Source organism: Hermetia illucens, chromosome 6 (assembly GCF_905115235.1).
Source record: "Hermetia illucens chromosome 6, iHerIll2.2.curated.20191125, whole genome shotgun sequence".
In the NCBI taxonomy this organism is placed as follows: Eukaryota; Metazoa; Arthropoda; class Insecta; order Diptera; family Stratiomyidae; genus Hermetia; species Hermetia illucens.
In genome coordinates this window covers 17730614-17755184 of record NC_051854.1, presented here as the reverse complement: position 1 = coordinate 17755184, position 24571 = coordinate 17730614, and the positions used below count along the sequence as shown (strand labels likewise).

Sequence of the window (24571 nt, the reverse complement as noted above, 5' to 3'; positions counted from 1 at the left end):
ATTCTGCATATTCATGGTAATTCCTTTCCATTAAAACAAAACAAAAGAGATTTGAGATTTATCGTTTAGAATAAATTCAGCAAATTGGAGTTATTTTTGGAATCTTATCAACCAATGATTCTTTAGAATGAGGAAACCGCCTTGAATACAACTTTAAGGTTTTTTATCGATTGTTCCTCCGAGAAAACTGAATGGACTTTGTTGGTCACTTTTGGTTTGCATTACAAATCTTTTATTTTCAACAACATTCAACCTAAGGACTCCATCTATAAACAACTCTATATGAACATTTTGATTTGATCATTTGGCTATCAAATTGAAAAAAAAACCTTTCAAAAATGATATTACCTTATGCTTGTAATAAAATATTTAAGGCGGCTGTCTATAGCGATGTGAATTTATAAAAATAGATTAAAATGGATAGAAAAGATGGGAAAAAATCATGAAGGATAATGTGAGCCAACAAAGTCTTATTTAACTCGGTCTTTAATCTTTCACTCCGAAGAACATTCAAAGGGTTGTGCAGTAAACCATTGCATTTTTTATTTTATTTGTAATCGATGGAAATATAGCAAAAAGCTTCATTCTAACTAGTAAGGATGCTGCGAAAATGCATGAAAGTTGAGTGACATGATTAAAATTGTGATCACGCCAAAGTTGAATTCGCCAAGTACTAAATAAAAATATTAATTGAATCAAATCGGAGTATGACAATCGAAGTTGCGGACGTTTAAAATGTATCAAAAACACAGAATGCTAATCACTTAGAGAATCTTAGATACTCCAGAAATTTGAAAGCTGAGTGGTTTTACACGCCAATCCCAGACGAACTGAGGGAAAGTGAAATGCAAACGGCCCACTTTTAAAAGGGATGATAACGGGAGAAGAAAATTAGATTGCCTACAGAAATAAAAGCGATGAGAAAGCGGATCATCATAGAAAGAAAGTTGTAGCTATTTTAGTGCGATTGGAATTGTTTACTTTACGTTGTTACCAAGGACATAAACAATTAATTCATAGGTCAGTTATCCTGAGCTAGATAATTAAGAAGTGCTGTCAAAGAGAAGCGTCCAAAATAATTCAATGGAAAATGTGTTGCTTTACCATTTTACCCACTCATTAACACATCCACCACCACCATCTTAACCAGATCTTGCACAATTGAACTACCAATTATTTGGATTTTTAGAAAGTGCTTTGGATCGGAAGAGGTCTTTGAGTCAGCCCTCCTTCGTTTTTGCAGCCCCTGTCATCTGAACATATCCGATCGGTAATCATGGAGAATAAACGGTCTTCCCGCAAATAAACTTTCGTGTCCAGACGGCATGACAGATATACATACTCCAAAAACAGGGTTATTGCGTGGCTTCTAGAGATTAATCGGAGCTGTATTTCGAAAACGAGCAAGCGTTACATCCATATCTATGGGCACAAATACCAGCATCCGATATTCTTACAACGAACCCGATCTAATTCATTGGACTCATTCCTTGGATAATATCCCATTTTAACAGTAAAATTGAACATTTTGCTATTAGCGTAATAAAATAATTTTCGAAAAAACAAGAGTACATTGTTTTCTTACACCATTTAAAAGCGGGAAGTCATACAGTCATGAATCTGCGAAGGACTTTTAGCTGAAGACTCGAGAGCGCGTCTTGGACATCAACTTAAGAACGATCGTGGGTTATTTCGCCAGACCAAGCGTTACAAGCAACAAACCTCAGCTGCCTCATTGGATATAGAGCAACCAACAACGTGAATACTAAAGCAGTCAGGAGGCTCTTAACTGATAGGCGGAATTGAAGGGGTGTCTTACGCAATAGATAGTGTCTTTACTAGGAATAGGTTAACCGAATTTGATCTGGAAAGCAGCCATTTGATTAGAGCTATTAAGAGCACAGAGTTGTGCCATCTCTCCGATCTTCTGGTTCACAGTATCATGTGTTAGATCTTACGTATACGGGACAGGAGCAGAGTGATGATGGTGGTATAAACCGAAGATTTCGTAATGTTGTTAGAGAAGTTTCCCTCCGCTATCAGCGACATTATGGAGGTCATATTGGAAACGGAACTGTCGATATGGGGTTGCACCGATCGCAGCAAAATTGCGAGAGAGGCGTCTTCGATGGTATATTCATGTAATTTGCACTAACTAGAATTCACTCGCTGAGATTGGTCTGAAGATCGAAGTCGATGATAAGTGACCAAAATCCCGCCGAAACAACAGTGGCTTGATACGCTAGATGGGGATTTGAAAGCCTCGCGACTGCATTCACATTGGGCCTTTGATAGAAGAAATGACGCAAACGATCACGATGAACTCATCCCGGTTGCGAACGGGACAAGAGTTAAAGAGAAAGAAGAAGGATTGGAAAAGGTGTGTCTATAGACTGCAGGATGCGGACTCCGCACAAATTAAATCAGAACGGAACTGGTACTATTTACCACACACACAAGAATACCTCAATTCCATTTCCCGCGGCTAAACGGACGAAAATTGTCTCTTTCCTCCAATGTAAAGTATACGAGTGTGATTCTGGATTCTAATTGGGGATCAAACACAAAAACCTGAGGGTTAAGACGGCCTGTGTAGCCTTCAACATTTTCCTGAAGAAATGGGGGCCGAGGATGCGATGGATTGGTTCTAGACGTGCTCCGTCGTATCCTGACACGTGGTTCTACTATGTGATGGGGCGTTGAACAGGAAACATGTACAATGGGATCATGATTGATGACCATTGATGCTGATCATTTTTTAAAATTGGATAGGATTCTGTCCAAACCAAGGGTATAACTCAATAATGTATGTTCATCCTCCACTTCTACAAGCAGTGTTGATATTTGGAGCAATCTCACCTGTCAACGTGACTGAAGTCGAGGAAGCAATAAAACAAATGAAATTGGGAAAACAAACGGGTCCTGACGACATCGCATCTGAGCTCTGGAAAGCGAAGAGCTGGGACCCAACATTATGACCCAGTCATTTCTTCAATCGGGTTACTGAGGGGCAGAAAGTGCAATCGTTCCAATATGGAAAAAGAAGAGCTGTCCAGTAGAATGTTAAATTTACTGTCCGATCCGGTAGCTGTCCTACACCATGAATATTTTTATAGCATTCTTTACAACCGTATTCGCGAAGTCATTCAAATAACCGTGAATCAGTCCGCGTTTGTCTAGAAAGTCTGAACTACTGACGTAATGCACGCTGCACGGTGGATAAATACCGTGAGAAACATCGCCCTCTTTACATTTCCTTTCTGCATCTGGAGGAAGTGTTTGATATGAACTCATATCAAAACTGCTTCGTGTTTCTGTCGGTGTTCATCAAGCAAGCGCTCTCTCACCACTTCTCTCTTTTCTTGTCATAGACACTGTCACGCGGGACATCCAAAGTCCAGCTCTCTATACACTGCTTTATGAAGTTTATGTTTTCCTACCGTCTAATAACAAAAATGATCTCGAACAACTTGTAGAAAAATAGAATGATCGCCTCGTGCAACACAGTCTCACATTGAATCTGAATAAAACTGAATTTTTGTCAACTGATCTCCATGAAACAGGTACTATCACTGTCAGCGCACCTGCCCGGAACTGCTGATTTAAATATCTTGGTCCAATGCCCATCATCAGCTGATGGAGAACTGCGTTATGAAATTAATTCACGCATTAGCGTTACCTGGATGAAGTGGCTTTCCATACGGATCATCGTCAAGACATGTCGCACTGCATCCTAAAAGAACTACTGTGTCCATCGACGTATCAACAAACGTCTCAAATCTAAAAGTTATCGCAATGTCGTACGCTCAGTTGTTCTTTATAGGTCTGAATGTTGGTTGACTATAAAAGACAATGCCAGGCGTCTCGCGGTAATGGATACGAAGATACGTTGGACTAGTGGCGTAACACGCCTTGATCTCATCCGAAATGAGGATATCCGCGATCGATATGAAGTTACATCGATCGTGAAAAATTTCGTGAGAAGCGCCTTCGATGGTATGGTCATATAATTTGCGTGTGTACATCGAAGTCGATGGTAAACGACCAAAAGGCAGGCCGAAACAACGGTGGCTTGACACGCTGGCTGGGGTCTCGTGACTGCATCGAGATAAGGCCTTTGATAGCACGAAATGGCGTAACCAATCACGACGAGCCGCTTATGAATGGGACACATTTTAAACTAATGAATTGGGGGTGGCGATAGTTGAGATTATTAAGCGTTTGCCACGTGGTCTCGTTACTCCGAGTTCGAACGCCGGCCGCTTTGGATGTTGGTGTTCGTGCTGTTCTTTTGCTGTAAACTTGCAGCTTACATAGCATTAAGTGTGATGATAATGAAACTGAAGCATAGTCTTACTGAAACCTGAGACTGTATGGACGCCGTAAACTCTACAAAGAGTGAACGGAAGGTATCCAATCCAATTTTGAACTAGCTAGATATCAAAAGGTGTTATTCATAGGAAATTGTTGACCCTATTTAGTTGCGTATAAATTACAACACAAGTCTTTACAACAAGACTGACGAGTTCATTGAAACCTAATATAATTTCTGTACATAGTTGGATGACATCAAGTTATCTGCTGGTATTGAAGTTACCAAGGAAAACGTTTTTTTTATTATAAAAATTAAATTAAGTTTACTTCAAATAATTGTCAAATCCTTTTGCAAAAGATATTGCAAGCCACATTATGAATAAAAAATTTGCGATCTTCACCTCTAAACTATAATCAAATTAAACTTTCTGGAACTTTCTGCAAGGTAACAGACAGTGGGTTGGGAACTTCAGGATAGCCTTGTTGTTCGAACTTTGGTCGACTTCATTCTAATAATTTCATGTTTTTGATCTCCAGTAATTTTGATAGGATTTATACCAAATTTTCCGGTATTATGTTCGATATTGTTCCTATTTTCCTATATATTGTATATATGGGAAAACCAAAGGGCGTTTTCTGGAAAACTTCCAAAATATAATAGTAAATTAATGACATCACGCTGGTTTTCTTATTCAGAAGTTTCTGAGAATGGCTTTTTAATTGAATTAATTTGGGGGGGGGGGGGGGGCGGGGATTTTCCATCGAATTTGTATTAGTAGATGTAACAGATACGGAATAAGGGCCTGTCTGGCATCCAAACAGAAAAACATATAATCAGATGTGGCAATAGTAATACTAAAAGGGTTGTTACTAACTGACAGTCGGAAACATACGAAAATTACATTGACATTTTGTGGCATATGTCGAAACTAAGATGTGAGCCTTCATTCGATATCCCACATGAACACGATAAGAAATAACAAACTAACAACCCTTCTTGAAATTACATAGATAATGTGATTTTGTCAAAATTTCTCCGCTTCCGTTTTCTCTGCGCTCCCGGCTGGCCTACTCTCTGAACACGGGAATGAATTTACTATCACCATTGAATTGTCATTGTAAGGAGTGTCATTCCTGGCAACATACCTCAAGCTATATTTAAACTTCATTTATAATCATGACAAATATAATTACCGCAGAAGAACAAGAAATAGAGCAAATGTGTTTTCATAACTTTAAATTATAATATATCACTGACCTTCCTCAGAAGGTTTCGGTTTAAGCAATCAAATCGAACATCTTTCTTACAGGTACCAATAGGAACCTTTCATCCATTGACGTATTTTCATTGGGTTTAGCGAATCTTCAATTGAGCAACCATTAATAACGCACCTTTACTTGACTTGAGAGCATAGGTTAACGATATGATTTTATCATATTTTCCATTAGAAGTGTGATCGGTAGCATTTTAACATACCATAGGTCATAAGAAGAACCAATCAACAATCTTATCATACAAAGCGTAGTACATAGATACGTAGCATCATCAGTATTAAGGAGGGTTATCTGAACATTTGGAATCAATCAACGTATCTATAAGGAAGCGATGAAAACTACATGAGCTAGCCATTGTTCAAACAGGTAAACAATTCCCTGTACAAGAAAACACAAAGAAGCTTAATCCATTCTTGTTCGCTAATGTTAAAAGAAAGTGGCTTGAAAAGTAACGGTGAGGTCATATCATCATATAACTTTGTAAGGAAAAAATGTTTTCGTTGCCACAGCACTAGTTATCTCAAGGACAATATCTCTTTATCTAAATGGTTTATAGAACGCAACTATTGACGTTCCAGAACGCCTTCCAATGCTACTAACGTAAGAAAGTTTTATGGCCGTGAAAGTGTATGCTGTTTTTTGTGCAGAATACGAAAAATTATTTGGTGAGTAAAATTTGCTAATTAGATTGTTTTCAATTTTTGAAAAATTTAGATGTTTTCGATAAATTTTAAGTAAAAAATTAATGATAATTGACTTAAAGATACTTTATTTCTGTACAATTGGAGATCACTTGGTGTGGCTAACATTTCTTTGTTTAATTGTACAAGTTACCTCAATATTTTAAGGCCAGTTATCAATGTGCAAAAAATCCCAGTAAAAGCATTAAAAACGTTTTATATAGTCATGTATTTTTTTTTATAACAAATATATTTAGAAATCGAAAAAGGCTCAATGGATTAGGTCAGCTATATGCAGAAGTGATTCATATTCTAGGATTCTAGTACTACGTGATTTTTATGTACTTGACATTATAAAACAAGAAGAAAATAGAAGAATCGTTATATGTAGAATACGAAAAAATAGGAGCATTCAAATAGCTGGAGTACATGTACATGACTGTTACTTTCATGACATGAAGTCCAAAATGGGCTAGTTCAAGCGAGATTTATCGTTGAATCAGTCTTCAAAATCAAAAATCGTCAGAATCCGAGACCAGGAAAAGGAGTCACCCAATATACAACTTCATCTAACTTTTTTTAAATATGGTATTGTAGTTGAAAGAAAGTGAAAGGTTCTAACGAGAAGTATTAGTTAATATGTCATCTTGCCAGAATATACAAAAGATAAAAGTGATCCAACAACTAGGGCATGCAGCAATTATGGTGGCAATCACACGGCTGCCCATTTAATTTATTATGTAGAGCAGAAAATATATCTATTTGATAAATTAGTGTGAAGTCAAACTGTATAGTAAGTAGAGATGGGTAGGTGATGTATCTGATATCGCAAAAGTAATATCACCTCAAACTATAATATCACATTATCGCGAGGGAAATATCACTAACACACACTTAAGATTATAACATCACCAAGCATCACTGTATTACAGAAGTGATGAGGATATTACTCTTTTGATAGGTAACGTTTTGTAATGTGATATCCCATGACAGAAAACCATCAACCGCCACCGATCTTCCTAGTTTAAGTAGAGGCTGCGGTTGTCGCTGTCGAGTACCAAATTGAAGCCGCGTATAGTTTGCGAATCTACATATCAGTGTTGTGGTTCGCTGTTCTCTTGGTTAATTTAAGGTTCGTTTTAGACCGGCTTTGGGCTAGTAAAATGATTTCATGCTGGGCTAGTAAAATGATTTCATGAATGTCGGCCGCCGATTAATTGGCTGGCTTTGCGTTTGTGTCTAATAAATAACTTTTTACTACGGAGATTCAATGCTGAGCTAAGCAACAGGAAATAGATATATGTACCTATAAATGAAATAATGCACATTCGCAAAAATTATATTTCCCTCCTTTTTGTTTATGAAAATATCTTATCGTTCCTATTTGTAGCTGCCCCACATTATACGTAATACAGAGTAAACATTCCTCTAATGACAAGTAATATTTGGTGATATCACCAAATGATGTTATAGCAAATTACCCTACTAAAGTGATCTTTCGCGCATCTTCAATAACAACCACTTAAGAGCGTAATAGTACCACAATATCATCAAAACATCTTCCACTCATCGGCATTGAAAACAAAGAAATAGTGACAAGCAGAATTTACGAAGGGGAAATACAATACCCACCAGTAAACTCAAAATATTAAAGCATTGATAGAAGCGAAATCTCGAATTTGTGTCAGATCGCTCTGCAGCGATAGCCTACATAAAGAAGCTACTCCAATATGAGAGAGAGACGAGAGAGGAGAGACGAGAGAGGAGAGAGGGCCTACCCTAGCCAGAATACTGGCGATTGAAGGTCCTACCTACTCCCTAGAGTACTTTCTAGAAGAAAGTAGGGAGAATCGCAGTAAAATCTCGCAGAAGAATTGTTTTTGCATCAATCAAGATGTATTAACTGAAGCAATGAAAGGAGATGATTCTACAAATGAAATCATCAAAATTATCTCAATACACGTCCTCTTGATTCCTATGCTTTCTAGAACACTAGAAGCTATCAATGTCTTTTGAGAATGATGGGGTCCTAAGTCCGCATCAACTTAATGCTGGACCGGACCAAATGGGGAGCAACTTACTCCCTCTTTCCTGGTCCACGGACCCCTCACTTAGGGCTTGCACCCAAACTTTTCAAAAATGTCAAGCGATGACGGCTTTACGATTTCTTACCAGGGCAGAGGCAAATCGTCAGACGCTGCCTTACCTCTGCCCTGGGAGCAGCGTGACCGTAGCGGCTCGCAGATGTTGAGTGCTCCTTTATATAATTTGTAGAACACGACATGACTACAAATTATATTGAGCGCATATCCGTTTTTTTTACCAGAGCTTGGCTCTTGATTCCTATGCTTTCTAGATAAACACTAGAAGCTATCTTTGCTTCAACCGGGAAACTTGTTTTCTGCAATTCACATATGTGGTTACTATATGCCTATCGCTGTTCTTGCAATGTGATTCAACTCATTCCATGATTTTCCGAAAAGCTTGCTCTCCTTTTCCACTGTTCTACGCCTCGTAGTTTTGGGGTAACCTACTCCTTGTCCATCCAGTGATAGTGGATTTTATTGCATGGCAATGGAGCCGCCGCCCTTCCTTAACACGTGACCTATCAACTGCCACTTTAGCCTTGTCACTAATACGTCCACGGATATCTGGTCCTTAAGTTCTTCTTTCGTTATTTTTTTAGGACATAAAACCGCGATAACACAACGTATACTTGAATTGGGGAAAGCTGGGACCTTGTAAGTAACAGTAAATTGACGCGGAACAGCACACAGAGAACACTATCGATGATATCTAGGTTTAGCTGCTAGTTGATAGCTGGTCCAGTTCTTGAAATCAACAATAACAATAAAACTGATATTTCCGGTCATCAATCACCCGGTTACCCATTACCAGGGAATTTCTTTGCTAAGTAAACTAATGACAACTATCCCACCACAACATATATTGGGGTAAGGAAAGTTCCCTTCTCTCTTCTTCAATATTTTTGTATCTTAGCTATTTTCTTATCCTTTTATCTGACCAATTTGGGCATTAAATAGGTTTTGTTTTTATTCCTAGAAGCAGGCCCTGTGTATTTTATTCTCCGCATACGTTTATATTTTGGTGAATGTTCCTTCCTTCGGTACATTTGGATGCGTTTGTCCAACAGATAAATAAATAAATAAATGAGAGTAGAAAATATAAAAATATGAATTTTATAAAAGGCTGCTGTTTTTGTTTCCAGAGGTTTGTTTTTATTTCCAGAGATAGACACTGTGTGTTTTATTCTCAATATGTGTCCATATTGTGCTGATGAATGCCCTTTTCAGCGGATTTAGGTGTTTTTTCCAATATAAATAAAATAAATAAAAATAGAAGAAAGAAGGGCCATCTCTACGACCGTCATCCTATCGCCAACACAAATAATTTTGTTAATGTGATACGACAGGTCATACAGTGATATACTGTTTGTTTGGAAGCATTAAGGCCACTAGTGTGATTTCACTTGAGCCCTTACTGGAACAATGTACTTCCTTTCTGTCCACTCTTTCCGAACTGTATATGCGTTTGTAATTGATAATTTGCATGCAGTGGTATTTAGGCCTGACAAGGAGGGTTGGAAAGGGGACGATTCTCTTCGAGCCCTGAATTTTTTTAGGGGCTCAGAATAGAAGTGGAAATGAAAAAAGGGAACTATAGAGAAGTCGGAATAATTTTCCCCACAGACCCATATAATTTTCACCCCGGGGTCTGATTTTCTATCTTTGGCCCTGATATTACTAAATAACCAGGGACATCCAATTTAGTAAAAAAGTCCGTAATACAACCTCCATTAGTGGCATTAAACGACTTTTCGACGTGCAGTGCCAGTGCGCGTGATGGAGATTATTGCATCTCTAACTAATCCAACAATCTTGTCAACGACTGTCTTTTCCCCGGAGTAGTAAACGCTCGTTCCATCATGCCCAATTTAGTCTACGCTAGTTTGAGAATACTGTTTAGAATCCCATCCAATCCTGCAGGCATGTTGTGTTTCAAGGACAGATAGAGTTTCCTCTAACACCCTAACCAATTCTGAACTATGTCCTTTAACTGATTACCCAAAGTAGTCAGTTAGTTCAGAGATATAAAAACATGATCCTTAATCGATTCAGATTTGTATGACAGAAGAAAGACATTCCTCATGCCTAGGCTAAGCAATTTTACGATAGTATGGTCCAATGATTTCTCTCCCAGATAAATTAGATTTAAGATAGAAAATCTTTCCTTTTATTTTTTGTCTTCATGATGCATGGATTATCTATTATTTATACTGTATCTCAGAATCGTTGAATACGTACCGAAACCCACACAGTTCGATATACAATAACTGAATATTTACAAGGCTCTAGCCCCTGCAAATCAACTAATCAACTACAAACTAATAATTTTCGGTACGTAAGCTTAAAACCGATATTACAAATACTAACATCATTAATCTTATTCTCCGGTACATCGTTCTCCTGATCCTGAAGACTTTGATGATATTTTTCACCACATGAAAACAACAAATTCCTTGGAAACGGTGGAGGTGGTGGAGGCGAGTGATTAGTCTTCTCTGCTATCGATGCACCACTACTATTTCCGGACATTGTGGTGGATAAACTTGTTTGGTTATATTGATGGTGATGATGCTGTTGCTGTTTCTGAAGGACTGCACTTGCAAACAGGCTCTTATAAATCTCAGCAGGCAATAAGAATGGAGTCTTATTGCCATTGTTGATATTTGCTGCCGCCGAATGGGCATGATAACCGTGAAACGCAGCTGATAGTCCGTGATGTGGTATCGAAAGTCCACCCATGGTTGCCGGAAAACGTTTTTGAATAAACGGTTTTATATCATTATCACTTTCAAGTAAATCATCATCATGTGTCATTGATGATGTGGAATTTTCACTGTCACAAAGAACCACCGGATATGGTTTCCTTTTTGCACTAGGAAGCGTGTTATCTTCTTCTGAATCACCCTTCGGTGTACAGTCTCCCACTACACTCGACATATAATTTTTCACCTTGGTTTAGTTGAAAGAAACAAACTACGTTAATGTAATATCCTTTCTTTCCTTGTGGGATGTCATCTAAAGTTTTTACAGCATTTTTTTCATTTTGGAGGATCTTTTTATTTTCTGATTTTTATTTTAGGAAATCTTTTAATGACCGTTAACTTTTCTATTGACTTCCGAACAAATCATAGACCTCCAGGCCAGGTCCGACACTATCGCTTTGAAACCCCAATTAGTAATTAACACATATCCAAGGAAGTATTTTCGTGAATGGAGTAATTAGTTTCTGTTGCAGAGATTCTTCTTCTCATTTATATGAATTTCACCTTTCAAGAAACTTGACAAAAAACTTCAAAAACAATATTTTTTTTTTAATTTTTATATAGATATATTTATATTTTACGCTCTAAATCCTTGTAAATAATTTCACTGTTTCCACTAGACAAAATACTTATTTTTGCACTAAATTCTAAAATCTACAAATATTGCACGTAGCTAGGAACTTTCGGTTGAAACGACGTTTAGTAATATCGCGTTCTAGGAACTTTAAATCTCACTGGACCTTATCATCGGAATTAGGATTATTCTAAGCCTCCGGATTAGAATTCTTAAGACTAATGAAAACTGCACTTTTTACGCGTCACGAGTCATTTGTTGGGAGCAGACTCTAAAAATTAAATAAATACATTCTGGTTAATATGTTACTGTTCTGTGTATACTCGTTGTATACCGTCTTGACGCTCACGAAAACTACTTCTGGGTTTTTCTTTAGAGCTTCGACGTTAGGAGGCGAATTGCAATGATATTACTTCTACATGCTTAAAGGATACATGCATTTTTCTTTTCCTCTCTCCTTGTACGATATTTTTGTGCAAGAACGAAGAATATGTACCCACATACCCATTTATATCTAGATACTATGCAGTCTATACTACGTACCAATCATATAAGTATATGTGAAGAAAAATATACTCCTTCTATACGTCGGTCGTCCTTTTTCTATCCTCTGGTGTTTTCGTTTTATTTTTTCCGTTTTATTTTTCTTCTTCTTCCATGTTTTTTATATTTTTTCCGTTTTCTTTCAATCCTTGGCTAGTATAAAAATATATGGATGTATTATGTAGAAAACGATATACGGATGCATAGATTTCGAATGTCCTTACAGTTTCTTATGCTGTGTACTATACTATGCATGACTCGACAAACAGACATACTATTTCTTGAGGGGACAGTGGCTACGAAAAGCTTTCGAATATCCACGATTGAGATTGTCCTCACATGATATGATTGTGCATGGATCCTTTCAGTATGTCACTTGTGAGTTTTTAGGAATATTTTTTAAGGTCTTCGTGTTTCTCAAGTTGTCATTACTTCAAAAACCGTTGTTCGTTTATATATAGTATGAAATATTGAATTGCTTAACCGAAATCCATACTTCGAATTTACGCTATTTAAGTAGTTTCGTGCTGTCTTTCTGGCTCTAACTAAAATTAATGTGTTTTTTTTTTCTATATTGTGTTAGCTTCGGTCTGAATACTTTGGGTTCCAGGCTAGATTGGGTTAGAAGGTAATAAGGTAGCGGACGACCTGGCCAGAAAAAGATCCTTGCTCTTTTCTAGCCAGGTCGTGGAGTCGGAAATGGGTTCATGGCTACGACGCTAAAAACGAAGGGGAACGGCTGGGGAACTGTACTAGGCAAACTTACTAAGAATGGAACAGTCCAGGGTATTCATGGGGGAATATGAACTCAAGTGCTCCAAACATTGTTTAAACCTTCGGATCATAATAGGACTACTCACTCGTCATTCCAGGGTCAATTATCACCTAGGGAAGCTAGGAATCGCTACGGACACTGTATGCGGATTTTGTGAAGAGAGTGACGAAACTTCCATGCATGTTCTGGGGTAGTGTCTGGTTCTCTCTACGTCATACCAGATGCCTAGTTTTTCTAGGGCACAGTGCGATTTCCCTTGAGAGTTTTATTATCTAGCACGTCGTCACCACCACTTTTCCTTATTTTATTTTTTCGACTCAATAAATATGCAACAGAATTCATTTATTTATTTAATGACGACAATACGCAGAAAGCAAATTCCTTATTATATATTGTCTTCAGAGGGAGGAGCAAGTGAATGGCTTATTTTACGCTTAAAACTAGAGAAGGAAATACTGGATTCACGTAAAGTCGGAGGAGGAACGTAGGATAAAACCAGATAGTTAGGAAGCTCTATTGATGATGTCAACAAAGCGGGAATTGAAACAAAGTTTGTTGTCGAATATTACACCCAGGCCTTTGAAGGAGGTCAATAGTGAAAGGGATTGTCTACTAAAAGAATAGGAAAAGGATGTTGAGGAAGCTTTAAGCGAATAAGACATCCAGTAGTATGTATTGAAATTCAGTGTTAGCTTGTTGACTGAACACCAACGGACTAAACTATCAAGGTTGGATTGTAGCACAGTCCAAGGGAGACGAAACAGAGGCAAACAATTTAAGGTCGTAGTAAATACGAGCAGGTGACGATGGAGGCGAGGTCATTGGTAAAAAACAGGAAGAGTAGCGGTCCAAGTATAGAGCCGTGGGGAACACCAGAGGAAGAAGAGGAGGAACGAAATGGGTAACCATGAAAAGAAACTTTGCAGGGACGGTATCAGAGATAGGAGGAAAGCCAGGACTGAGGAAGGGAAGTCGAGTAATGAAGAGAGAGGTGAATGCTATGGTCAACGGTATCAAAGGCTTTGGAGAAATCGGTATAAATAGCATGTACCTCCTGTCGTGAATTCAAGCATTTAGCAACAAAGTTGGTGAAGACCAGAAGGTTTGAAGTCGTAGATCTATGTTTCACGAAACTATGCAGCTCTTTGACAATGAGGTGACCGAAGTGTGCGGTTAACCAGTCGTTGACGTATCTTTCGAGGATTTTGAAGCAAGTGGAGAGAAGAAGAAGAAGAAGGTGTGGAATACCACCTTTCTTCCTTATCCTCAGAAAAAGACTCAATCATAGTGAAATAAATTCTAGTTACCTTTAAATACAAAATTCTGCGTATAAGAACTCAATGGATTTAAATTTATGCTGCTAGAGGGGCTGTGAGCACCTAGGAGCCCTAGGTATCCAAAACTAGCGTGAATTTCTAAGGGTAATGATCTACCAGATAGTATTTTCTTAAAACGCAGATGAGTGCACACAATATGTATTGTACTGAGGTCGATGTGGACATTTCCCTCAGTGAATAGTACATAACTGCAGGAACCGATGACTATGTAAACCTCTACTGCGTTCCCGTGGACGTCAACCACAACCACCACGAGTCGATGGTTGGAAGCCCATCAATCTTTAGAGCAAGAGTCCTGGCGTTTATAATGGAGCAAGCATACGCTAGTCGAAAGAGACGATTAACATGCTAGTGAACATTTTACTCACAGGGACTACCAGCAACCGGTATGGATATTAGATGGTAATCTCGCTCCCATAAAATGTATGTCTTTAAACGGTGCGGCCACAGAGAATCTGAATCTGATTACCCAACCAAGCATTTGATGCTACTATACTCCAGTAAGCAATCCAAATACTGGCGGAACAAAAAAACCCGAATGCTAATGGCTGCATGCTTTCGACCAAGTCAACTTTACCAGAGTGTGGGAACGAAACTCGATAACAACGATCGACAGCTAGCATACAAACAATAATCAGGCGATCAAAAAAGATTATCCGAAGAAGCTGACCAAACTGTTTTCAGATGACATTTCCACGCATCCTCACGGCGCTATCACAAGGCTCAGGAAGACTACGTGGCATTGCTACCACTGTGAAGCACCTAGAAAATGTGAAGACTAACTTAATGGAAATAACGATAGTGATAAAATCCTGGCCTCTGAAGGCCGGATTGAACCTGATTGGCAAGAAAATGGGGGGAAATGTATCAAAGCGGAAAGCAATGAACTTACAGTCATCTCTAAAACGAACATCAAATACATGAGGTAATAACGTCAAACTAACCTAACCGGGTACTAAAAGTAATATTTACACCATACGATGAGGGCGGAAAGACCGCGGGCGGTTTTCTTTTGGGTGGGAGTCCCACATCTATCTGCCCTAGCGTCGAAAATTATGAGGCTAAGTTGGAGCGCATGAGTTTTCTTAAGATTTTTGCACTTCTAAGTAGGAACAAAAACAATTCGATGAGTACAACCTCCATAGCCACACTTCATGCAGAACGCAGAGAGGTTAACTGATAGATGAGAGCACCCTGCATTTACCTCCTATGCCAAAGGGTAGGATCGCAGCTTTCTATTAGCGACGAGTTTACCTATCCATTCGAATCTCATAGTTTACCGAGTATAGAACGTGAAGATGGCGCTCTTCACTCTTGTGCTACGAAATGATCGAAGCAAAGCACCGATTCGGTTAACTTATTTCTATATAATGCCGTTCCGTCCCAGATATGAACCCCCGTTAGAGAATCAGCCTGTAGCTATGTCTTCAATCTTAGCACTCTGGGAATGTCTAAAATCGTAGTCATGAATCCTGCTTTTCCGGGTTGGGTTTGTAACTTAGAGCTCCAGCAGGATATTGTGTGGAGAACTATTTCCCGATTATACAACAAAAAGGTACTTATTTTACGGATAGCACTCGGAGAGTCAGAGATACAGACAAAATAGTCACCTTGGGTCCAATTACTCGGTCGGTGGATCGTCGTTGTTTGTGCTTTCCAGAAATTTCTACGCGAATTCAGCCAGTTTCAATTCAGATGGGGTCACATCTTGAGAAAAATTCTGAATTCGAAGCGTTAGATTGTTCGAACCGCATTATTGCCAACTCCTAAAATGGCGATGAACGGAAGTAACATCTCGATCCACTGACTGTAAGTTAACATTAAGAAAATATGAACACATGATTTTCGTTTTCCAGGTTCGGTTGCTTGTCCCAACCATAGGCATTACCTTTGTGCTGCTTCGACTTTTGTAAGCTAATTACTTACATAACTTGCTCTGGAGCTGACACTCTGGAATACTCTTCGACAAAGCCTTCTGATCCATACGATATTCATAAGTATGGTGGGTATGGTAGCTTCGAAGATAACAAATTTTGGTTAACTGTTGTAATACCAACAGGAAGGAACCCACTGTTTTTGTTTTGTGAGCAAGAATCGAGTGTTGTGGTAAACTCATATTTACCAGGAGCGAATAAATACAAGATTACATGTGCTGTCAGATAGCGCCTCTATCCACAAAGCCTGAACTCAGAGTCGCTCCGGTTGACTTCGAGACAACGTGCAAATGAGCAGTGCTGCAGTTTCCAGCAGGAGGACTACGTATTCTAAACAAGTTGAAGTTGCCTCCTCCGATTTTAGCACTCCTAAAACAAAGCTGGTTTCTTCAAAGCCACTAATATACATTACGGAAAATGATGATCGTGTAGACCGTTCTTTTGAAGAATAAGCGACCAAAACCCCTATGAACTTGGAGAACAATGAGAAGTAATGTACTGAAGAAATGTTATGAAGAACGTAAGTTCCTCGATATTACTGCTGGAACCGAAGCCTATTTGAACCTCTATCGTATGAAGTATACGATGACGCTATTGGAGAACAAAACAGCATGTAGTGTTCGCTTTGACAAACCCCTAACAGCCGTATCCTGACACATACGGGAGTGCCACATCACCTAAAAGAAGTATTTGGTACGTTAGTGAAACTGAAAGCTGAGATCATAAGGAAAATCGGCCCTTCAGAGAATGCCAGGTGGGCTACCTTGTGTGGAAGCGTACCGACATATCCCTGAACCGTCCACAAAGCAACTACTCCCCCTGTATGCAAGGTAACTGCTTTTGGAATTTCTTCATTGGGGAAGGAAGGAGCCGAATTTTTCCCCAAAAAATGATAACGTTCTGGTGGGTGGGTGGTGAAAATTGCATGTCAGTTGTGGGACGCAAAGTTCCTATTGAACGCATAGGAACTTTCGTCAATTTCCAAATAAATTAAATAGCTCGCATTGCTGATCACTGTATGGCGTCGTGGCGTGTCTAAGATTGAGAAAGAAGGAACAAAACTCATCGAAAGATATCCGCAAAAAAGGGACTAGTTTTACCTTAACCGGTATCAACCCTAATTTTAGAAATAGTGTCCCAGACGAATAGTAAGCATCAAGTGTCAGTAGAATACAAGGCTTCTTTAAGGTTTTGTGTGGAATAAAACCTTATTAGAATCGATTCGATGTCAGTTTGTCCGTCAGCCTGTCTGTCTGTCACATCCGATTTATTCGGAAACGTCTGGAGCGATTGTTACGAAAATTCACAAGAGCGTATGGTCTGATGTGCCCTTTTCATATAGCAAGTGGCGTTATTTTGAATTAAGTTTAAGAGGGGGGGGGGGGGGGGGCTCCCGGTACATATAAATGGGGGTATCAGATGAAAGGGTTCAATTTGTACTTTTCAAAATTGGCCCCACATTTGACATCAAGTGAAACGTAGAGGAGTGAGGGCTCAAAATATGAGCACCAAGAAGTGTAATAGGTCTCGTTCTTAGAACTTATCCAACCGAAAAATCTGAAAAAAATCACAGGTAGGTGTATTCTGACTTGTTTTTGGTTCGTATGAGCGCCTTTTCAATTCCACACATTAGGACGATCAGAAGAAAGTTTGCTTACGTCAAATTTTAATTAAAAAAAAATTGACTGTGAATAACTAAGCGAATATTTTCCGTTCAAGTAAGGTTGCATATCCAAGTGGTGGAAAAATGTGATAGAATGTATTCTGATTAGCTACATCAATAAATCCAACTTAGATATGGGGTCGAAGTGATTTAATTTCCATTTTAGTCTTTAGTTTCCATTAGAAGTAATGAATAACGATCGCTGCTACTATCCCAAAGTAACCATTGTAAATCAATAGAGTTAATCAATATCAGCTAGACTTTGTCATAAAAAAAGGGAATCGTCCACAGGAATCAGTCCTTTTTTTTCAAAAAATTTCTCCAAAGTTAACACAAACAGTACGATAAAATCCAGGTACGTCTACAATTTCAACAATCTCTAGCGTCCAATAGCCTTTTTCCGTATTACACGGAGAAATTGATGATAAGAAATGAAGAAATAGATGACATTCAAAGATAGACGGAGAAGAATATTTTCAAGAAATTTGGAAACGAAACGAAAATTTTGTAAGGCATAAGGGATCCATGCTCGTCAAATCTTCCGAAAAGCAATTTCTAGGAAGCCGGAACCGAGAATATAGCAGAACGCAGGGTTGCTCATAAGACCCTGTTGCGAGGGTATAATCCTCCTCCTTCTTCAGAGATTTATTGATGTGACGATCACAATCTTATACCTAGTATAGCTGATAAAAGCATCGATATTTACTTAATGCAATATGAATTGCCATACCAAGAGTATAGAGATCAAGCAAATACTTCTACCCCAATCAAGAGTGACTTAATGCGGAAGCCCAACTACCACCTAACCCAACAATCAGCAAATAAAATTCTTGTGAATTCTTTCTTCGACTATCTTCTCTAAAGTTTAGATTAGTCCCTAGCCGACTTAGAACTGATTGTCCCTCCGGGTGCATATCTTATCTTATTGTCACACTGAACATTCAACGTTCAGCGCCCGACACACTGCTCTATATAGAACCTGAACCTGAATAAAGCAGGACTTTTGATGACCAATCCCAAAGAAGCAGGTACTATCACTGTCAATGGTAATGAGTGACCTGACCAGAACTGAGCAATTTAAATATCTCGCATCAATGCTATCAGCCGACGGTGAACTGCGTAAGGAAATGCATTCACGCATCTGTGCAACTAGGATGAAGTAGCGTTCCACAACTGCCGTTCCTTGTGTTTGACGTGTTCATCATCATCATCAACGGCGCAACAACCGGTATCCGGTCTAGGCCTGCCTTAATAAGGAAGTCCAGACATCCCGGTTTTGCGCCGAGATCCACCAATTCGATATCCCTAAAAGTTTTCTGGCGTTCTGACCTACGCCATCGTTCCATCTTAAGCAGGGTCTGCCTCGTCTTCTTTTTCTACCATAGATATTGCCCTTATAGACTTTCCGGGTGGAATCATTCTCATCCATGCGGATTAAGTGACCCGCCCACCGTAACCTATTGAGCCGGATTTTATCCACAACCGGACGGTTATGGTATCGCTCATAGATTTCGTCATTGTGTAGGCTACGGAACGTATTAACGTCTCAAATTCAAAATTTACCGGAATGCCGTTTGCCCTGTCACTTTCAATGGTTCTAAATGCTGGTCGACTGTGAAAGACAATGAACCGCGCCTCGCGGTAATGGAGACAAAGATGTTGTTTTGGACCAGTGGCGCAATATGCCATGATTACGTCCAAAAAGGGGGACATTCGCGATCAATATGGTGTTGAATTGATCGTGGAAGAATTACAATGGAGACGTCCTGGATGGTATGTACATGTAATTCGCACTAACGAGAACTTACTTGCCATCAAAGTTCATGGCAAATAACCAAAGGACAACGGCAACAATGGTGGCTTGATACCCTGGATGGTGATGACTCTATTCAGATCAGGCCTTTGGGTGAGCAAAATAACAAAACCGATCCCAACGTGCCAACCTCCCTTCAGAACAGGATAGAGGCTGTATAAGAAGAACAAAATCACTTTATTTTAGGAAAGGATTCGAGATCTCATTCAAGGGATAGTCGGCTGGTATCATTTCGTGACAGTTCACGTATAATAGAAATAGATTGAAAGATTGAGAGATATTTTTGCTCAGCTAAATTTAATAATCTATTTTCCAGAAACATATTAGGACCCAATATTTATTCAATTGGTCAAAATACTAGAACTAGCCACTATAACATCATAAAGCTTCGCGATATTTTTTCCGACTATTTCTTCGAAGCGGATTTTTTCATTTCTTGCATCGTCTTTTAACCATCGTTCTTTCATAGTGAACCTCCATTGCTACCACCACCTCCACCACATGCTGCCGCTCCTACAAGTCCTTTTTCCTTATTCTCAGAATTGCATCTATACCGAGCGAGTGGAAAATACATTTTTTCTTACCGTTTCTTTTTCGTTACTGTTTATTTTTTTCTGCAGGTATGTCTTCTGTATGGTAGGCCCCACATTTTCTACCTAAACCTCACACTAGACCTCGGTTTTTCTGCTTTTTCCCATGCTTGCAGTGCATAGTCCATAGTGTGTAAAAACATTGTACTCCTTCACTTTTCTTCGCGCGACCAAAGAACGAACGGGGTGGTAGTTTTTCTTTTATCCTTCACATATCTTACACTCCTGTCGTACATATAGCAATGTATGATTTGTTTGTGGATTTTGGCTGTGCAACAGTGGAATAGTTTAAAGGATGTATACATGTGCTTCTTAATACTTCCGTGGAAAGGTTTTCTTGGTAGCCATTCGCAGCGATGAATACTAGTATTTGAAATATATCAATCAATTAAGGAGTAGGGGAAGATCAACGTTTCTTCAAGATATCTTCTAGAGAAAGTGCTGCAGAAACTTAATGATGCCCGATTTTTAAAGCGGCTTACCAAAAAAATCACTATAATTGCATTAGGTTCCAAATCCTTTTCATCCATACATGAGTACCATTAAGTAGAAAAAAGCGGATCAAAAGAAAGTAGAACGGCGGAGTGAAAGCATGAAAAAATACTCGTAAGAACGAACGAAGAAACAAGGTGGCTTGCACAGTTCCTTGCTGTTGCTATTGTTGTGAGAATGTGGCGCCCGGCGTGGGAGTCGTGAAGCAAAGGAAGTCGAATTGTTGTTGATTGTAGATCCTTCCTCAAACTCACATACATACGTATCATAAAATTTCGCCCTCATCTTATTATTATTATTATTTTCCTCGTCGTGGACTACACTATTCTTTTACTATGCTCTTGCACATATCCTTCTTTTATGATATATCATCAGAACATATATGAATGCAATGTGCATTTCATGGTTGTTTTTTTACTCTCCTTGCAGCTTTCGCCATTCTTCTCCTTTCTTGTGCTCAATGCAATTCATGCTATGGTACACATTTCTTCGGGTTCACATATACTCGTTTCTTGTATGTAAACAATTTTTTATGTTATCCACTAGCGAATATATCCTTTAGTCAATCCCCCCTCCAACATCTAAGTTTCAAATGGTGTGTATTTTTTCTCTCTGGATCGAAGTGTTTTTTACTTTTCTACACGGAAATGAAAATAAAAATGGACTGTAATGCACAAAGTTTTAGAACTCATGTGTATTTATCTTGAATGAGTGCTATTATGGCACAGGAAATTAAATGAACAGGAAATTTGTAAAGATATTATTCTTAAATTATTGTTGGTAAATTGAGACGAATGGGTAATGAGGTACTGTTGGGTTTTACATGTTTTTTTTTGTGGATTTGAGGACGAAATAAAGAATGAAACTTGTGATGTGCATTATATGACACACAAATGTAGGCAGTTAGCAAATGAACTGGAGGCAAACATACTTCACTCAAATTCTATACATCTAATCTGGGACTGTTGCCTAAGATATAGATAGATCTTATATGTATTATTAACTATGCAGAATAAAATCAATTCTAAAAACATCCCTTACATAATAAACTTGATAAGTTCGGGTTTGAGTCAAATGCCAAATTTCTAATGTCAAATGCTTCCTAGAATGCAAAACGAAAACCAATATTTTGTTTGCACTTGTCGGTGGCAGATGACAGATTTATGCAACTAGTCATTGTTTTTTTGAAAATATTATAACAAGTAAAGCGAAAATATGCATCACCACATGCGCGATAGCATTACTATTGTGTGTAGATAAAAAAACCGTAAATGTCAGAAACTCCTTTGAGTCCGCTTTTCTCATTGCCCACATAGCATCCACGTCCTGCTTTCCTCCTGTTCAGCTGCCACCGAGGAAATGCACCTTGATATCTGCCTCTCTTTCTATACCAAAGACTTTTTTTTTATTCCCTTTATCCAGATTTTTTAATTTCTCTAAAATAAAACAAAGATTTCTAATATCTCTAGTTCGGAATACCTCTAAACATTTCATTAATAAGCCTTATCTTAATGATAAGTCCCTAATAAGAAACATTTATTTGCTGTCTGTTGTTATTGTTGTTGTGCTATTGGTTGTACAATGGTCAACTAGATGGACTTTCGAGACCGCAGGTGAATAGTAACACTGCAATAAGATAGGTCAGCTATATGCAAGTGGAATTGCATACAACTCAGTTGTGTACTACGAAGGGTAACTTAGTAAATGTATGATAGGGTGCCTGAGGGCAGTGAGGGAAGAATCGATGTCACTGATGGTAAGTGTTATTCAGGAAAGGAAATTCAAAGGCGGTTTGCTTGAACATTTACAACAACTTTTCAATTTTTAATTTTTTTAAAGTTAAGACTCAATTCAAACTCAACAAAATTCAAACTTCATCGTGTAAAAGAAACGCGAATATAACGTAAATTCATTCCCTGGATTGATTTCAGAAACCATTAAGAGTTCAACGCAATGCTAGCCTTGCAACGGTTCCTTTCGATGGGGCCTTCGGATCCGTTCCTCTGATTTATATCTTTGTTGTTAAATCATACCTTTAAACAGTTGTTTTGACTTTTAACGAAAGTAATGTGAAATCCTCTGACATCTGGTTTGATCGGCATTTTTTGCTCAAACTTTGCTGACCTTGAGAATGCGGTGGCGAATTGATATTAACCACTCCTCATTTTTCATCTGAATTTAACTTCACCTTTTGGTTTCAAAGCGTACTTTGCGGATTCCTTTATTTTATATCAGTAGTCGATCGATTTCGTATTCGTATTTCGAATCATGAACTTTTTAGATATCCTTAGAATTTAGCACTCCTTAATTCTACTTCAAATTAAATTTTGTAATTGACAGTACTTTATTTTCTATTTTGTTAACATAACAAACGTCCTTCCTCACATAATTAAATAAGTATCGAACTTTGCCCGGTCTATGAATTTTTTGGGGTTTCGGAATAATGATTTCAACGAATTTGTTTAAATAAACCTACTTTTTGACCTTAGAACTTTTTCACAATCTTCTCCTCCGGATAAGCAGGAGAACTCTTCAGGTCATGAAGTACCAAGATAAGGTGGAAACCCCAAAATCGATTCTTTCCCGTCTTACTTACAGCTAGGACTAAAGATTTGTATCTAGCGGAGATGCAATTCATCGTAATTTTTCTTCATTTTGATCGAGTATTCTGTTTTCTGACTCAGGTACTCATTTACAGCTGAGTCGACTGGTATCCGACGTCAAATCACGACACAAATTCCACTCTCACCAGTGAGATTTTCTGTACGACAGCTTTGTGCTCTAATCACTCAGCTATCCGGACACCGAATAGCCGCCGTAAAAGATGGATTCTACTAACTTTTCGACCTCAATGGTTACAATAAAAGATGTGAGAATACCGGAAGCTGGACGCTTCGGGACCATCCGTCTGTGTGAAAAATTTCCTATGCACATTTTTCCACTCGTATGTTACAAAGCTGAAAATTCAAAATACTCTTTTTTGTATCCAACTCCGCTGTTTATATGAGTTCACACTATATGATCATGGCTTCATACCTGTCTTAGATTGGGACAAATTCCCGTGAAATGCAAAATTTTGAACTTCTATAATTTTGTTAGTATTTATTTATTTGAGTAGGTGTCGAAATGACGTGTATTTTGAGGTTTAGATTTTGTATGGGTGCATTGTGATTTCTTCTCCTTATTTTTCAGTTGGATAGGTTCTGAGAACGAGACCTTTCATACTTTCCAGGCATTGCATTTTGAGCACTAACCCTCCTGTGTTTCATCCAGTATCAGAATCGAACCCTTTCATTTAATACTCCACAGGAGCATATCCTGTGAAAAAGGTACACTTCTGATGTGATAATAACAAGAGTGATAGCTTGCCTACTGATCAATCTACAAAGATGAGAAAGGGGAGAAAACACTATCGGAAGAATTACCTACTCATTACCGTCATTCGGAATAAGTCTGCCTATTACGTCAAATAAGAGGAATCACAGCACAAATTACGGAGTCTTTATTCTCAGCGAACTCTTCAATTGCGTTTTTGAAGAAGACAGACACTGTTCTGATTAGAACGACGGGATAACCATTTTTATAGGGAAAAAATGGGATTAAACTTCAGAATCCGCTGTTGTTTTGTACCAAGTATTAAAGGAATTACTCCCAGTCAAGCCTGTTTTATTAAGAAGAGTGGCAATACCGTTCATGTTGTTTCGTTGCTCATGGAGGAATATTATCTCCTCA

The 24571-nt window shown here is 38.5% G+C and overlaps 1 protein-coding gene across 4 annotated transcripts in view; it reads right to left on the bottom strand.

Moving 5' to 3' along the window:
- LOC119659865 (zinc finger protein rotund-like) overlaps positions 1-24571 on the bottom strand; it is a 206835-nt gene that overhangs the window by 117201 nt on the left and 65063 nt on the right. For 3 of the 4 annotated variants that reach the window (XR_005250379.1, XM_038068177.1, XM_038068178.1), the window contains exon 1: positions 10724-11321. The exons of the other annotated variant lie outside the window; for it this stretch is intronic. Coding sequence is in view for 2 of the 3 variants with exons in the window: in XM_038068177.1 (XP_037924105.1) it covers positions 10724-11293 (570 nt within the window). In the remaining variant the exon portion in view is untranslated. Of the gene's footprint in view, positions 1-10723; positions 11322-24571 lie in introns of those variants that run through there. 4 annotated transcript variants of the gene reach the window in all.